This window comes from Denticeps clupeoides, chromosome 1 (genome assembly GCF_900700375.1).
Source record: "Denticeps clupeoides chromosome 1, fDenClu1.1, whole genome shotgun sequence".
Classification (NCBI taxonomy): Eukaryota; Metazoa; Chordata; class Actinopteri; order Clupeiformes; family Denticipitidae; genus Denticeps; species Denticeps clupeoides.
Window position 1 is genome coordinate 34041133 of NC_041707.1, and position 16936 is coordinate 34058068.

General features: G+C 47.3%; 2 protein-coding genes across 4 annotated transcripts in view; one reads left to right on the plus strand and one right to left on the minus strand.

Moving 5' to 3' along the window:
• The window catches only part of brf1a (BRF1 general transcription factor IIIB subunit a), a 43673-nt gene extending 27842 nt beyond the window's left edge, over nucleotides 1-15831 (minus strand). For 2 of the 3 annotated variants that reach the window (XM_028973410.1, XM_028973418.1), the window contains exons 1-7: nucleotides 15614-15831; nucleotides 14511-14724; nucleotides 13213-13293; nucleotides 11199-11372; nucleotides 7623-7654; nucleotides 6776-6848; nucleotides 568-717 (exon numbers count right to left, since the gene is read on the minus strand). In XM_028973410.1, the coding sequence (XP_028829243.1) occupies nucleotides 568-717; nucleotides 6776-6848; nucleotides 7623-7654; nucleotides 11199-11372; nucleotides 13213-13293; nucleotides 14511-14688 (688 nt within the window). In that variant the 5' untranslated portion in view covers nucleotides 14689-14724; nucleotides 15614-15831. Of the gene's footprint in view, nucleotides 1-567; nucleotides 718-6775; nucleotides 6849-7622; nucleotides 7655-11198; nucleotides 11373-13212; nucleotides 13294-14510; nucleotides 14725-15613 lie in introns of those variants that run through there. The other variant, XM_028973426.1, reaches the window with a different exon arrangement.
• On the plus strand, nucleotides 3743-6447 carry LOC114786388 (BTB/POZ domain-containing protein 6-A-like). Its single transcript, XM_028973482.1, has 4 exons — nucleotides 3743-4277; nucleotides 4465-4555; nucleotides 4638-4756; nucleotides 5009-6447. Exons 1-4 carry the CDS (start codon nucleotides 3934-3936, stop codon nucleotides 6039-6041), a joined length of 1587 nt encoding a protein of 528 aa, XP_028829315.1. The 5' UTR covers nucleotides 3743-3933; the 3' UTR covers nucleotides 6042-6447.
• Nucleotides 15832-16936: the final 1105 nt, after the last annotated feature.

Here is a 16936-nt window from a genome sequence, read left to right on the forward strand (position 1 = left end):
TGATGTTGGACATGATACTTCTACACAGTACCGAACGTTCCTTTTCCTTAATAATCGGTATAGGTGCTCAAACTCTCCAACAGCCAGTGGGTTGCGTAAGCGGCTTGTTAGCCGTCAGAAATCGGTGCCGTGAGCATGGCAGAGTGACGCATGGAGCTGATGCTCCAGGACTCTCGAGTGAAGCTCGCCTCTGCCAGTTCCTGCGCTTGTTTCCCCAACTCTGTTCACAGGGAGTAACAAGCCCCGCTACACACGGACCTATCCGCTCTGTAAGCGAAGCCGATGAATGATTAATGCCAAGTGATCAATTATTCAGGCTTCAGAGAGGAGCAAAAAAAGTCAAACCAGAAAGAAATATGAAAGAAATATGAAATTTCATTGTGTTTTTCCAGAACACAAACTCTGATTTGATGTTCATTGCACAAAACTCATTATTCAGAATCAGTGTTAAGTTTCCTTAACCTTACCACAATTGAAATGGAGGTTGACCCGTAACACTCTCATAATTGAGGGTAAATGTAATCAGTGGTGACCCCACACCACAACCTCCAAGGTCATCAAGGTTACCTGCGCCACACAGTCCAGAGGGCCTTCGTCCCGTATGCATCCAGTCCCTCTTCATCCTCTGCAGCAGGCGCAGTGCAGTCATGGAAACGTCGTGATTCTTCTCCCCGAACTCCAGCATCTGTGCAAAGCGTGGGATGTACAGGCAGGGATCTGGAGAAGGAACAGCAGAAATAGCAGCATTAAAAAAAAAAATTCTAATACACAACATTATAATATTCAATATTCAAAATACTTTTGAGGCCACGGCTGAGCTAAATAATTCCACAGAGAAACTCATTTATGATTTCCAGACACATGCATCTATACTTTTAATGACGGGAGAAGGTCACATGCAGCTGTACTTGGAAACAGTGTTTTCAAAAACACACTGGTCGCCCGCTGCGGCCCAGATTTTTAAGGGACGTTTTATTAATAAAATCTACCGCCGAAAATACCAAGGACATCTGAGACTCAAGATGACACAGAAAACAGCGTACCGGACAACTGGTCTGAGTAATCTTTCGACCCACTTCTCTTCCTTCTGCGGTTATTTTTAAGGCGCAAGTCCTAGTTAACAAGCTCAGAGACACAAAGTCAGATCTTTCACCCGCTGCCTGCTTTCTAGAAGTCTGTAGGTGACAGGACGGGTGTCCAGATGGTCTGCAAATTTGGATGCGAGGCCTTATCGTGGGCCAGAGGAAACCCGGAGGATCTCCACCTGCTGCTTCCACAGACTTCATTATGCATGACGAATGCAGAGAGATTCCCACAAAAGCAAAATCACAAAGAAACTGGGCCATCAAGTCCCACATGGGCAAATCAAGACTCAATAACTATTTATTTTTTTTTTTTTTTCAAGTCCAAAAAGGTCACAAGAGTCTATGGATGGTCATACTTATTAGTGATTATGTCATATAGGCATTCAGGGCAACAAACCTGCCTATATTCTGAGATACATCAACACCACAAGGTTCAAGATAAGAAATATTAAATCTAAGGGTGCTAAACACAAAACATAACGTTAAAAATGCTCAGAAATCATGTTTATTGCAGACAAACTGTCTACATAAAGTGCAAACATGGGACACAAGCAGTGCAAGAATAACAGAACAACAATGCAGACAGTGCTAAAAACAAGTCATGAAGGTGCAGAGGAACAAGGGTCAAATACTGCTGTAATAGAAATGTAATAGAGATATGGTCTGAAGATTTGAGGTAGTGTGTGTGTCAGTCCAGAGTAGAAAGTCCCGGAGTGCTTAGGTCTCTGATGGCTTTCGAGATGAATCTGACATTCATGGGCTGAATGCTTTGGTACCTTTTTCCATATGGCAGGAAGGTGAACGGTGTGTGTGAGTGGTGTGTAGGGTCCTTCACAATGCTGGTGGCTTTCAAGATGTGTTGTAAATGTCCGTTATGGAGAGAGGAGAGACTTCAATGTTCTTCTCAGCTGTCCTCACTATACGTTGTAGGGTCTTGCGGTCGCAGTTCCCAAACAGTGAGCAGAAAGGGACAGTGGTGGCCTAAAGCAGCCCTGTAATCAGAAGGTTGCTGGTTCGAATCCCGATCCGCCAAGGTGCCACTGAGCAAAGTATCGTCCCCACACACTGTCGTGGCTACCCACTACTCACCTAGGGGGACGGTTAAAAGCAGAGGACATTTCATTGTGACACCGTGTGCTGTGCTGCAGTGTATCACAATGACAATCACTTCACTTTCACTTTTCTGATGCAGCTGGTTAGAATGCTCATAATGGTCCCTCTATAGAAGGTGGTGAGGATGGGTGGTGGGAGATGGGCTTTCCTCAGCCTCTTCAGACAGTTGACCTTACACCAGTCAGTCAGTCGTTGCACCTCCTCTCTGTTCGCTGACTCGATGTTCTTGCTGATGAGACCCACCATGGTCATGTCATTGGCATAGTTGATGTGGATGGAGCTGTGCATCACATTGGTCAGCAGGGTAAACCGGAGAGGCCACCATCTTGGATCACGTTACACAAACTACAGCAATCCAGGCACGTGCAGTAAGCAAGGCTGGAGGAGACCACTTCTGGAACACTGTCCCTCAGTACGGGTGGGCCCTCAAGGATGTGTCCTGTGCCCACTTCTCGCTCTACACCAATGGATGCACATCATAGAACTTTAACAGCTCTATGTTAAACTCAGGAGTTTAACATAGAGCTGTTAAACTCCTGAATGACACCACCATCACTGGACTCATTTAGGAAGATCATGAATCTGCATACTGACAGGAAGTTGAGGGGCTGGTACTCTGGTGCAGTTAGCACAGCTTTGACGTTGAACAAGCTCAAGACTGTGGAGATGACTGTGGACTTCAAGAGATGTCTTTCAATGCTACTCCTCCTCAATTTAGACAACCCATTGTCTTCTGTCAAATTCCCATCTCACCATCTCCCAGGACCTGAATTGGGAGACCATCACCTCCATCCTGAAAAAGACCCAGCAAAGGATGGACTTCCTGAGATAACAGAGTCCAGTTCTGCCTATCCAGTTCTACACAGAAGTCACAAAGTCGGTCCTGTGCTCCTCAATCACAGCCTGGTATGGAGCAGGACAGGAACCAACAGTACGGGTGGCAGAAAAGAACATTGGTGTCTTCCACCCTCATCCAGGACCTGTCCCTCTCAACAACCAGAAAAAGGACAATCATCACAGATCCCTCACACCGTGACAGTGACAGGACACAGACTGTCTCACTTCCTGCCCTCTGGCCTGCAGACCACCACAGGTCTATACCAGAATATTTATTTAGCCCTCACGGTCACACTCTAAACAATCACTCACATTGCAGCCTCACTTTATTTAAACGTATAGTATTATTTCTGTGATCTTTGTATTTTTCTGTATATAAGATATTAGAATGTATAGTATATTATTGTTCTTTATACTGCTGAATTCGTGAGACACCATCAAAAGGAATCGGATTCCTTCTGTGATGTTTGCTTACATCCTTGGACAATAAACGCGATTCTGGTTCTGAAAATAAGTTTAAAAATCACAATGATCAATAAAAAGAACGAACAATATTAAAGCGAACACTTCATAAACTCTCTGTGAAAACGCTCGCGAGTGGCTGAGGACCGAGTCGCGCTGTGGGAGGAGCGAATAAGAAACGGCGTCTTCTGATTGGTTCATCTCCCAAGGCTTGAAATAAGCCCTGAAACTCTCTCTCTCTCACACACACACACACACACACACGCGGCGCACCTCGCTGTGAAGCTCCGGTTAGTTCAGACCGTGGATTTTACTCGGCCCGTGGAGGACGGGAAGCGATGTGACCCGTCGGAGCGGCGCGGCGGGACCTAAACTCATCCCGGGCTGGTGAAGACTCCTTACGCGCGCAGCGCTCCCCCGTCCCGAACCGCCTCCGATGCCCGCGGCTCCAGAATGCCGGCTGCTCCAGCACGGTCGCGTCATGCGCTGCCTGACTTTCATCCTGCTGCTCCCGGAAACGCTGAAGAGGTCCAAGAAGACCAGGCTGCCGGTCTGCTATGAGCTCCTGAGCCTGTCGCTGAAGAGGAAGATGGCCGCGGAGATCTGCACCGCCACCAACCCGCACACCGGCCTCCCGCCCGGCGAGCCCGCCGGGAAGAGGAGCGTCGCGCCGGCCGCGCGGCCGCCCAGCGCCGCCACGACCCCCGGCGCCCGGCACAACCTGCTGGACAACAACCACAACGTCGAGCCGTCCGGCTGGCACCCCAACCTGCGGGAGAGGTACCGCGACCCGAAATGTAGCGTTCATATAGGGCGGCAGGAACCAGAGGACCCGGGTTCGAACCCCACTTACTGTCCCTGTAACTACTGGTTGTAAGTCGCTCTGGAAAAGGGCGTCTGGTAAATGCCGTAAATGCAAATATAGCAACAAAGTTGTGTTTCCCCCCCCCCCCTCTTTCTCTGCCAGAAACGCCTTAATGTGCAACAACGAGATGATGGCAGATGTTCACTTCATCGTCGGCGCCACGGGCGAGACGCAGAAGATCCCGGCCCACAAGGTGAGGAGCCACGCGTGTCTCGGTCGAGCGCCGTTGCTTCTGCTTGGTCTTTTTAAACGTGTGTGTCCCCCCCCTTCTCCAGTACGTGCTGGCGGTGGGGAGCTCCGTCTTCTGTGCCATGTTCTACGGGGACCTGGCGGAGGGCGAGTCGCACATCCATATTCCAGATGTGGAGCCGGCTGCTTTTTTGATCCTGCTGAAGTAAGACCACGGCGGCCCGGGAAATTAGAGTGGCCCGGTGGCCCTTTGAAGATAATGACGGCTTGTCGGAGTTAATTCTGTACCCCAGAAGGGCAACAATGAATTACTTTAGTCGCCGAAAAAAATAAAAAATAAAAAGGACTTAGTGCGGGATCACTCATCTTCGCCGGAGGGCCGTCTCACCGTAGCTTTTCATTACAAAGGAAGGGACCGTAGCTGGTGACATCACCACCTGTTGTGCATCTCCCTCAGGTATCTGTACAGCGACGAGATCGAGCTGGACGCCGACACGGTGCTGGCCACCCTCTACGCCGCCAAGAAGTACCTGGTGACGGCGCTGGCGCGCGCCTGCGTCCGCTTCCTGGAGACGGGGCTGGACGCGCGCAACGCCTGCGTGCTGCTGTCGCAGAGCCGGCTCTTCGAGGAGCCCGAGCTGACCCAGCGGTGCTGGGAGGTGATCGACGCCCAGGCCGAGCTGGCGCTCCGCTCCGAGGGCTTCGCCGAGATCGACCGGCCCACGCTGGAGAGCGTGCTGCGCCGCGAGACGCTCAACGCCAAGGAGACGCTGGTGTTCCAGGCGGCGCTGGCCTGGGCGGAGGCGGAGTGCCGGCGCCGGGGCCTGGGGCCCACGCCCCAGAACAAGAGGGCCGTCCTGGGCCAGGCCCTGTACCTGGTGCGCATACCGTCCATGAGCCTGGAGGAGTTCGCCGACGGCGCGGCGCAGTCGGACATGCTGACGCTGGAGGAGACCAACAACCTCTTCCTGTGGTACACCGCCGCCAACAAGCCGGGAACGAGCTTCCCCTGCAGCCCCCGCCAGGGCCTGACGCCGCAGCGCTGCCACCGCTTCCAGTCCTCCGCCTACCGCAGCAACCAGTGGCGCTACCGCGGCCGCTGCGACAGCATCCAGTTCGCCGCGGACCGGCGCGTCTTCGTGGCCGGCGTCGGCCTGTACGGCTCCAGCGGGAACAAGGCGGAGTACGGCGTGCGCATCGAGCTCAAGCGGCAGGGCGCGGTGCTGGCCCAGAACCTGGCCAAGTTCACGTCCGACGGCTCCAGCGCCACGTTCCCCGTGTGGTTCGAGCACCCGGTGCAGGTGGAGTCGGACACGTTCTACACCGTGAGCGCGGTCCTCGACGGGACCGAGCTCAGCTACTTCGGCCAAGAGGGCATGACGGAGGTGCAGTGCGGGAAAGTGACCTTTCAGTTCCAGTGCTCCTCGGACAGCACCAATGGAACAGGGGTGCAGGGGGGCCAGATCCCGGAACTGGTGTTCTATGCATGACTTTTCGCTTCCTGGACCTTTCTGTCGCACAATGGAATGTTCTAGAAGAAAAAAAAAAAAAAAAAAACACCTTCCACACATCTATGCCTTCAACTGACGACTGTAGCAGCAAGTCACCTGCCTGTTAAGTTTCCTTTTTTCTTCACGGATGGTAGAATGCTCTTTGATCTTATTTATTTTGTCAAAAAGACATTTTCTTCGTACTCTTAGTAATTTTTTTTATTTAACAAAACACCACATTATTATATTTTCATTATTGACCGCGTTGAGCCGACTATTTGTAGAGAGTTCACTGCACTTGGGAGTGGTCGGCTGCGGGTGCTTTGTTTTATTTCATTTGATTTTTTTGTACATATAAGTTAACTGACAGAATGTTAATAAATCCATAAAACTGTTTTTGACTGAATAATTGGGGTTTTCTGTTTACAATAAAGAAAACAATAACATTCAACACTGGTGATGGTGCAACAGTGCCCCCAAGGCACAGACAGTGGAACTACACCCACTTACGATGGGGAAATCCTGCTTTAAAATATAAAGTAGAGCTACACAAAATGACCAAGGTGCTGCCTTTCCCCATGCAAACTGAGCACAGGAAAACTAGATTATGGTAAATATGAAAAAATATATATTTGGTCTCTCGGGACTAGTTGCAACAGTGTGAAATTACAAGTACATTTTTGGACGGACCATCTGGGTATAATAAGTAGAAGTAATAGGAAGTGGATCTGTACCTATGGCTGGGGCGTTGATGCACAACTCTCTCGCCAGTACCAGGAAGGTCTTGCCCAGTATGTACACGTTAACCTGCAAAAGGAGAGAAAGGGGGATGCAGGATTGTACTGTGGCTGTGGTCGCAGGTTGTGCCAAAGTGACCTGTGTGACCTTAGCCTCCTGGGTCAGGGGTTACATGACAAATGACTTCAAATAAATTCAAGTGACCAAACAGACATTTTATGGCCAGTGGCGGTGTGGAGGGAGGGTTTTCATATGGGGACAGTCATGCAACTACAACGCTTGCCTGGCACTCTTTAAAAACCCTCCATCTGCGCAACGGTGATAAAAGTGGAAAGTGGGGCTGAAGAGGTCACAACCCCTCGGGTTTAAGAGGACACCCATGTCCAGAGGTCCAGGACACAGAAGGGACAAGCTGTGGCCTCTATATAGAGAAAGGCTTTTTTGACTGGGGGAATCCCAAAGAATTTATTGGCCTCCAGTCCCCACATGGAACCAAACTGTGGAGCCTCCCCTAAAAGCTCCCAAATGCCACAAGAGACAGAGGAGTGGGGGGTGGTGTACGCTGCTCACATGACAGCTGGTGCCAAGAATGGGGAGGGGGGTTGAGCTTACACCAGCTGTGTGTCTGCAATGTGCTCCCCCACCCTGACCCCTCCCACATACACAAACACACACCCTGCTGAATAGCAAAGATTTTAAAAGATACATGTGACGCGTTGCTCTAAATTATCCAGTCCCACTGTGGCTAAAGGACAAAGATATAAAGTGGTCAAAGTTTAACCAGGAAAACTGGAGCTCATCAGTATAAAAATGAAACCGTAAGAAGGAGAGAAGATGACCCACCTGCAGGAGGTCACTCAGGTCCAGCAACATATCTTAGAGCTTGAATTAAGAAAAACTACAGCGCGAATCATAAGTGTACAAAAGTGGCACAGAATGTACACGATAAACACGGTGCAACGGATTTCAAACGTGACTCTCCGCTCAGCCATTTGTCATTTGCATAACGCATCATAGCCCAACGACACACGTCACAATGTCTACTGTATTAAATCAGCAAGGGACTTCAACACAGATCTTTCTTAAGGTCATATTGTTGATGGAAAATACATACTCAGGATGGCAGTAAATCACACTGTTAAATATATACTGCAATTACATGAGCGATGAGAAGAAGAGTGATTATCTTGTTCCAGTTGCTCTGGACAGGGGGTTGGATATATGCAGCAAGTGAAGTCAGTTCTTGACATTGATGTGAAGGAAGCAGGAAAAAACAAAAAAACAGGCAAGCGTCAGAGATTCACTGAAGTAAAAGTAACAAAATTAAGTAAAAATCTAAGGACAACAGGGTCACCAATGCAGGCGTGGTTAGTGGAAGAGAATCGCGATTTCTAAAGACCTGGCATCAGGGTTGAATTTTCATACTCATTCTCGTGTGTAAAACAAGCAAGCTGAGACCTGCGGCTGGTTCTGAAAGACCAGCAGAACACGGAACGGACACCCGTAGCCTCTGGGGATGCCCGTCTCCAAGCAACCAGGTTGCACCTGTCCACTCCAGCCTGAATGGATTAGTAACTCTCTTTTACAAGAAAAAAAAAAAAAAAGGGTTGGGATTACTGTTGCCACGGTAATGGAAGACACAATCTTGAGCAGTCACAGGATTATAGAAGCAGTGCCCTGCAGCAAAATCACTTCAATGACATAATAAAACTTTATAATAATAAAATAAAAACCGAACCATAGAGAAAAAACACACATTGCATTATACATGGTCTTGTCTTACAGTAGGGGTCTGTACAAAATAAAAAAAGAATACAATCATTTAGAAATAATAATCTAATAATAAATAGATTATTTGAATAAATTAAATGCACATTCATCCATGCTATTATACTTAAACGTGGCAAATTAATAAGACAAATTCCATTGATTTATTTAATTGAAGCGATAAAAAAAACGCCTGCTACACTTATTGTTTTAAATAAAATAAAGCAATTCTCCATTCGTAAAAAATGAGGTATTCATTTAAATAGTCTGAGTAGCACACTCAGAGCCAGCAAGTCCAAATCTAAAACAAGACCGTGTATTAGTTCATTTACACAAAAGAACACCAGACGTCAGAGAAAGTCTGACAAAGATTTTGGACAGAGCAGCCCCTGCTTGGTTGTTCCGACAACCAAGCCGGAGTAGGATTCTCGCTGCGTGCCGGTGGTTTTGCCAATGACCTCTGCAGTAACGGCTGCGAACCCAACGCACGCTAGTCCAGCTGTGCAAATGGAGAGGATCTGGGAAAAGAACTTGCCCCTCACCCCCCACCTCGTTCTCTGGGAACCTGTGGTCAGACACGAAACTGATCATCAGGCCGAGGAGAAAAGAGCCCAAGGAGTAACCTGCACGACATTATTACCCATAATCACAGTGTTCTTCAAAATACTAAAATAAACCCAAAGACAAAACAGACAGAGCTGGTGTTGTTAAAAGAAAAGCACTGCACCGCCCCCAAAAACACACACACCCTTCCAGTCCAAAAATAAAACCAGACCCAACCCAACCCCTAGAGAGGCACACGCCCACACTTCCTAAGCCATGGCAGCGCCCACTAATATAAAATGCACAGTAAAAAGAAGCACATTATTACAGATCCCCGAAGAAAACGCTCACACGCATGCAAAGCAATATGGGGGAAAGAAGTGGACCCGTAACTTGAAGGTTGCCGGTTCGCATCCTGATCCGCCAAGGTGCCACTGAGCAAAGCACCGTCCCCACACGCTGCTCCCCGGGCGCCTTTCATGGCTGCCCACTGCTCACCAAGGGTGATGGGTTAAATGCAGAGGACACATTTTGTCGTGTCGCCGTGTGCTGTGCATCATAATGACACTTCACTTCACTTTCAAATCACTACACCCATCCAGCTCCCGCCACCACCTTCATCCAGAGTAGCGGGTCGAAGTCAAATAAAAACAGGCCGCCTCGTGCAAAAGAAACAAAGAAAGTGGTCGCCTACAGACAACAAAGAGAAGTGTGGAGATACGAGAGGTCCCCTGCACCGTGCGGAGTCCATTACGGGCGTGAGACGGATGAGTCAAAGACAGAGAGGGAGCCCCGCCCCTCCCGAGTACGTGTACATGTGCACGAGTAATTGGGCAAGACGTCCAAAACATGCGCGTCACACTCGACCACAAAGACCCCCCCCCCCAGACGACAGCTTAATGGCAGGAGGGGTGAGTCAGGTCTCCCTGTACCCACGATGCATCTGGATCTGCAAAACTCAGATTAACAGACACCGACTCTGTCTGACAAACGCTGATGATTCAGAGCTCCCTAATAATACAGACAAGATGCAGGACTCGAGTGTGTCATTATGTAGGTAGGGTCATTCATGGAAGAAAAGATTCACCTCCTGCCTGCTTTCATCTGCCCAGCATGTTCTCCGGGTCCCTCGTTCATCCCCTGACTCCTTGCTGTGTGGATTTTATCTAATGAATAGTAATCTTACACAGAAACAAACAACGTTCGGTCACCAATGACAGTGTGAATGTCACTCCTGGCTTCAGCAGTCAGCGGGATATTTCTGCGTTTTGCTGGAGAACGTATGAGGTGTGGCATTGTGGCCCTCAAGCCGTTTCCCCAGAGAGATGAAATGAACGTCCAGCTTTCCATCGCCGCCTCACCACAAACATGCGCGTGAGCCTTGTTCGGCAGAGCAGCAGCAAACCAAATCAGACATAATCGCTAACGCTGCTTTACGATTTCAAGAGCGAGGGGGAATAATGGCTCCGCCCTTCCCGGCCAGCCAATCGAGCAATTTCTTTCAGCTTCAAAAACAAGCACGCAACATTGTGCTTGTTTAACTTGTTTAAATATTTTGATGAGTGTTAACAACGTTACTGTAAAAATAACGTTAAAATTGACAATGTACAAGTACAAAAATAAACATCCTCAGATATAAAAATGAAAGAATGACTTTAACATGGGGTGTTAGTAGCCTAACACACCCACATGTGAACCAGAAGACCACAAAGTCACAGGTTCAAACCCCACTTACTACCATTGTGTCCCTGAGCAAGACACTTAACCCTAAGTTGCTCCAGGGGTGACTGTCCCTGTAAATGCTGATTGTAAGTCCCTCAGGATAAGGGAGTCTGATAAATGCTGTAATTGTAATATTAAAATCCAATGAACTTGCAACGACAGCCACATTTGGTGGTGCAAGAATCATTGGTGTCTGGGTAATATCACAAGGACCCGCACTCATTGGGGACAATGACAGCTGTCCGCCAGTCTAGTTATACACACCGACCATTCATCAGATATGCATATTTACATTCACGGTGTACATTTTCTTCCTCCATCAAAAAGACTTGTGCAGCAAGTAAAAGCTTGCCCTGGAGCCGTAATAAATCCATTCGGAAAGGATACGTGGGGTCCCCTCCGTTCGACACACCATGTAGAGGCAGGCGGCGATGACGTGTGCCGACTTGCGGCCAAAAGTCAGACGTTTGGACAGCGCCATCTTGTAGAAGTTTAAGGCCGTGTCCAAGCAGTGCTGGTTCATCTGCAGCTGCCGGCCCAGTTGGTTTATTTGTCGTCTTGCTGGACAGACAGACACAAAACACACATACACAATCAACATTATTCATCCTACCATTCTATTGGCGTGATGAAACTAAACGTTGTGCGTGGGCACGTACCAGAACTCCACAGTAATCAAGTAACCCCGTTCATATTTTCTCACATTTCCTCAACCAAGTTCACATTTAATGTGGGAAGGGAGGGGAAGAAACAGGCCACATCAGACAGCCGTTTATCCCAACAACTAATACACAAGGTCTGAGTGAGTGCGTGTGTGTGTGTGTGTGTGCGTGCGTGTGTGTGTGTGCATTTGAAGACGCATCTTAGGGTATTTGCAGATGGGAAAATCTCTCAAAACCGCTTTCTAATTTGATGACCTCAGACAGAATGAATCTCCACACAGACAGTCTTCAGTCATGTTAACTACACACACACACACACACACACACACACTGCAACACAGTAAGAATCGCAATGTGTCGCCACAAAGAGACCTCTTTACCAAACCACGCGACGGCCACTCCTTGAACACGTCATTAAAAGAAAAGTTCTCTTCCAATCTGTCGCGAGAGTTATACATCAGCACAACAACAAAACACACTACCGTCGTGCGACGGACCCCTGCGGCTTTTTCTGGCTGGGCTGGTACAAACGAACTGTTCAAAGGAATAACATTTCCAAACATTTAACCAAGAGGGCCACATCTGACAGACGGTACGAGGGCCACACGCAGAGAGCAGCAGTGCCGAGGCAAGATTAGGATGTGCGCGTCGTCCCCGCCTCCCACCCCAACCTCATGGATGTTAGACACCCGAGACTCGGGAAACGATTCAGACGCTGATCTGACCGGAGAGTCTGAGATTTAAGGTATGGCACCAGAGGACATCCTAATAGGCACAGGAAGTGATGTCATTCCTCCAGGGGTGACCCATCTGAAAGATCTGGGGAAAGAACGCAGATAACTGAACATCATGTGACTACAGGATGCACGTCCCTGGGAACTGTGGATTTTAGGATCACTTCAGCCCATAATTAAAGGGCTCTGCTAACAGAGGCTGTTACTGGAGACCAGTCAGTCACTTAGCAACAGCTGCTAAACAAATCACTGTTTTAATTGAAATTTCAGGCAGGCAGTAAAAACAGATTTAGTGGAGAATTGGTCGGTTTGAGAATTCTCTAGCTGTAGGTACAAAAGAAGCCACTTTTGGAACTCTGCGCTCATCTTGTACAGAATCTGTGGTATTTTAAAAGAACCAACGCAGTTATTAGGGTTGAGTCTGCAGAATTTATGATAATATCATGACATACAATGTGAGCAGCTTGTGTGTATGTCATGTCCTGCAGTCTAAAAATCCACCCTTAATTTGACGTCCCATCTCACATCAGTGCCACGGACAGACATATTAATCAGTCTTTTCATCCAAGTCTTTGTACAGTACAGCCAATAAGCTCAGGCTGAATCTACGGTAAGAGAAATAGGTTCCTGGTACCTGTGAACCAGCTGACCCACGTACTTAACCCACCACTGACCCAGGGGACTCACCTGTAATTAGTGAATGTGGATGAGGGGACATAAATAAATTCAGTACGAATGACACCAAACTAATCATTAGCAAGCAATCGGCCAGGTGCTATTTATGGTGTAGGTTATTTTTATTTATGGTATAAGCTATTGATGATGCTGTAGAGGTATATGAAAATGAATACCAAAACCACCCTCACATACATCAGATAAACATTCTGCAGCTATGTATACCTGGAAGAGGAAATAAAGCCAAAAAGATGGGTTTTTTTTTTTTTTTTAAGTACTCTCATCTTCAAATCAATCATTCTACTTGCAACGGGTGTGCGATGAGCTCACCATTTTGCACAGTCTGGGCTCGGGACTCCTTGCCTGTCCCCGCAAAGAAAGCAGAACCCATGGAAGGGGCATTTCCTGCAGCTGAAACGAGAACCAGGCCAAAATGTAACAGCCAAGAAAAACAAAGAAAACGTTACAGACATTTACATGCAACAGTGTTGATCAGATAAACACAGTGACAAAATACTGAAATATTTTTGAAAGGGAATATTAAACGCTTCAGGCATTGGTACTAAAGGGGCATTACAAATGATAGAGCACCGCCCTCTGCTGGGGAACAAACACCTCTACAGCTCAACCTGTTCCCATGACCAATCGCAACCATGGAAATGGCAGAAAATCGTTGGGAAAAAAAAAAAAAAAAAGAAAAAATCAAATGAGTGTCCTTTTTATATGTGTATAATAAAAATAATACATCACAACCTTGCATCAGATTAAACACTGAACTGGACTTTTTGCCCCATCGCCAGCCCACTAGGGGTTTGATTCTCACTTTCGGTGTGAGAGTTCAAAGGTTGTTGTTGCGTCGATGTTTTATGGGGCAGTGGTGGCCTAGCACATCAGAGGTTTGTATCCCTGAAACGCAATGGTGCCAATGAGGTGACACTGAGCAAAGCACTGTCCCCACACACTGCTCCCCGGACACCTTTCATGGCTTCTGGGTTGTATGCACCATGTGCTGTGTTTCACAAAAATGATCACTTCACTTTCAAATTGGGGAAGTGGTGGCCATAATCATTTTTATTTTTACATTTAGAAGATGAAAAACCTATATATAATTACTTTCACTACATCCTAAAGTAAAATTTTTAAAAAGGAAAATTTATGCACACAGTGTCATCTTATGAAAAATATTCAGTTTTTCAATGATTAATACTATCAATAAAAAATGAAAAAAGGTTTTATTGCCTTACAGCAATTCAAAAACCTGTATTGAGAACAGCTAGACCCGCAGTAAGTGTACTGACAGGATCTAGTAAAAGTAATTTAATAAACCACACTAGTGACCTGATACGGAGGGATAATAAATTGTGGGTTGGGTTAAATTAGCTTTCCTTCTCCTGCCTGCGAGCCACCAGTAAGAATTTAGGGAGATCTCGCCATCTACTTCCAACATATATCCTCTGAATCAGATTATTAATCAGATATCTAAGAAAGAACACATGATGTTTTAGTATGTTGCCATTAAAAGACACATTATGTGCAGTGAGAAAGAAAAATAAAAATGTCAATTTCCACCATGGCCTAGGTTTCCAACGAGCGGGTGTGAGTAAATAATTAAGTAAGTGTGCTCTCACAATCTCCAGCCACAAACTGGCCCACAGCCGATAGTTTCCCACTGGAGCTCTCCGAAAAAGTGACCTCGGAGACGATGATGTTGTCCTCCAGGACCGATCCACAGCCCATGCAGACTGCATCTCCCCTGGACTGGTCAACATCAATGTCGGTCCCACCGCAGGTCTTGCAGACCCTCATGATGGCTGCAAGGCCAGAGGGTCAAAGGGGACAACTCTGAAAAGACAAAGGGAAAACGAATCTGGATTATCCACTGCAACTGCAGATACACACACACACACCACTATGAATCTGGTAATATCTGTACACCCTAAAACCTCACAAATAAAGTGTCTATTATTAAATATCAGCACCAAAAACAAGCCCAACATTTCTCCTGATCACATGACTAAATTAGTGTTCTGATATTATATTAAGATGAAACTGAAAGTGATTGTCATTGTGAAACACTGCAGCACAGAACAGCACGGTGACAACAAAATGAGTCCTCTGCTTTTAACCATCACCCGGGTGAGCAGTGAGCAGCCATGACAGGCAGAAGTGTGTGGGGACGGTACTTTGCTAGGTGGCACCTTGGCTGTTCAGGATTCGAACCCACAACCTTGTGATTACAGGGCCGCTTCTTTACCCGCTAGGCCACCCGTGCTAAAAACATGCATATGATCAAAGTCTGGAAACACACATTTACGGTAGCAATAACATATATGCATCTTTTTAATACACGAAAACATGACAAATCAGGAGGTCCCTCCACCCCCCCAAAAAAAACCACACATGCGCAGTGCTCACGTGACCCACACGAAGGCGTGGGGTCTTACATCCGATCAGCCTGTTTTAATGATCGATATTACAACAGGCACCTCTTATTAACGTGGCTGTTCCTGTCACTGCGTGTCGCGCACATGACGCAACAGGGGACCAACACGCTCGCGGGTACACGTGGCAGGGCGCCCCGGGTCCACGAGGTTATGTGCCGGGATATTTCTTCCTGAACAGGACCGCACCCCGCAGGCGAACAATCCGAACACCGGCGCGGTTACGTTCCGATCTTCTGCTAATCCGCGCACATGAACGACACGACAGTTACTGAAAACGGAGCTGCTACCTGGATGGTAGATTTCCCAAAACCGCGCGCGGCTCGCTCGTGGTCAGATTTCCAGTCGATTTGGGAAAACTCTTCTTTATCTGGTGCTGTTTTGTGACGTCAAGGCACAGACAAACTCATTTGATTGGCAGAGATGACATTTACAACCCCGAGTCGTTTATATGACACACGCCGGCAAGCGACCGCACCAATAACACATGAAGCCAGCTGCGCACGTGTCGTCTTCTCAGGTCAGACGAAACCAAAATGGACTGCGTGGGGGGGTCTCTTTTTTTTACATACCAATAAGTCATATTTACTTAGAATGACGTGTTTGCATGGCCCGTTTTAAAAGTATAGTTGTATAATGTGTCGATGTAGAGGGAACATGTAAGCAGTTGGAATTTAGTTTACTTATTGGTTATATGCTATGGTACGGTCCTCTGCTTATGATTGCAGAGAACTTTTGAGCGTGCTGACGTCTTTCATTACATGCAAGTGTGTGCAGCGGTAGAACTCTGTCGGCGTTCCTCCTTCCTGTAACCTTGCCTGTATAATACCTGTTGTGTCATATGAGTCCGTGTGTGACCTGTAAGTCTCTCTTTACGTGTTCCACTGCGATGATAATATCAGAGATATGTAAACGGCGGATTTAATGGCAGAGAAAGGCCCCAGTCCACGAAGATCTTCCAGGCAACATTACCAACCTGTTTACCTGCAGGATTCAAACACGGAACCGGAGACTCGCGTGTCTGTTCGGGCGCTGGAGAAACAGACGGCGCTCGACCGACCACAGCGCCCCATGTGCGCCACCCTGTGGCCGGAGCGTGTATTGCAATTCCTCAGGACCAGCCTGCAGAAAGACCACATCCTGCGGGCCTACCTGCTCCTGCAGCTGGCGACCCGTACACCAACAATACGTTTGTATCGGATATGACTCAATTAAAACTACTTCTTAATTTAGTAGGTACTGCCCGGGCATTAGAGGACACAATGGAACACTATGAACAGAGATCCATGTATTCTGATTGATCTCATCCGGGTGAACAGACTTCTTTACTTCAGCATGAGACCGCAATAGAATAAATAGGGTTTAAAAGTTTTGGGCCACTGTTTAGGGTAAAATAGGATGTGTAGAAATAATATCAAATGTTACCTGCCTGGCCCAACACTGTTTTCACTGTAGAATTTGCCTTGGAACTTTCCCATATGCATATCCTTGCCCAGGTGACCAGTTTCTCAAGGCCTTGCAAGATTTCCCTCTCGCCCTGGTTCCGATGTTATATAGTAAGGTCATCCATAAACAGTTGTCAAAATGTTTAAACCCTATTTCCTATTTATATT

Excerpts from the sequence above, each read along its gene's own strand:
- LOC114786388 (XM_028973482.1), top strand. The coding sequence starts at position 3,934 with ATGCCCGCGGCTCCAGAATGCCGGCTGCTCCAGCACGGTCGCGTCATG. Across the intron at positions 4,278-4,464 it reads CACCCCAACCTGCGGGAGAG|AAACGCCTTAATGTGCAACA; the intron begins GTACCGCGACCC and ends TTTCTCTGCCAG. Across the intron at positions 4,556-4,637 it reads AGAAGATCCCGGCCCACAAG|TACGTGCTGGCGGTGGGGAG; the intron begins GTGAGGAGCCAC and ends CCCCTTCTCCAG.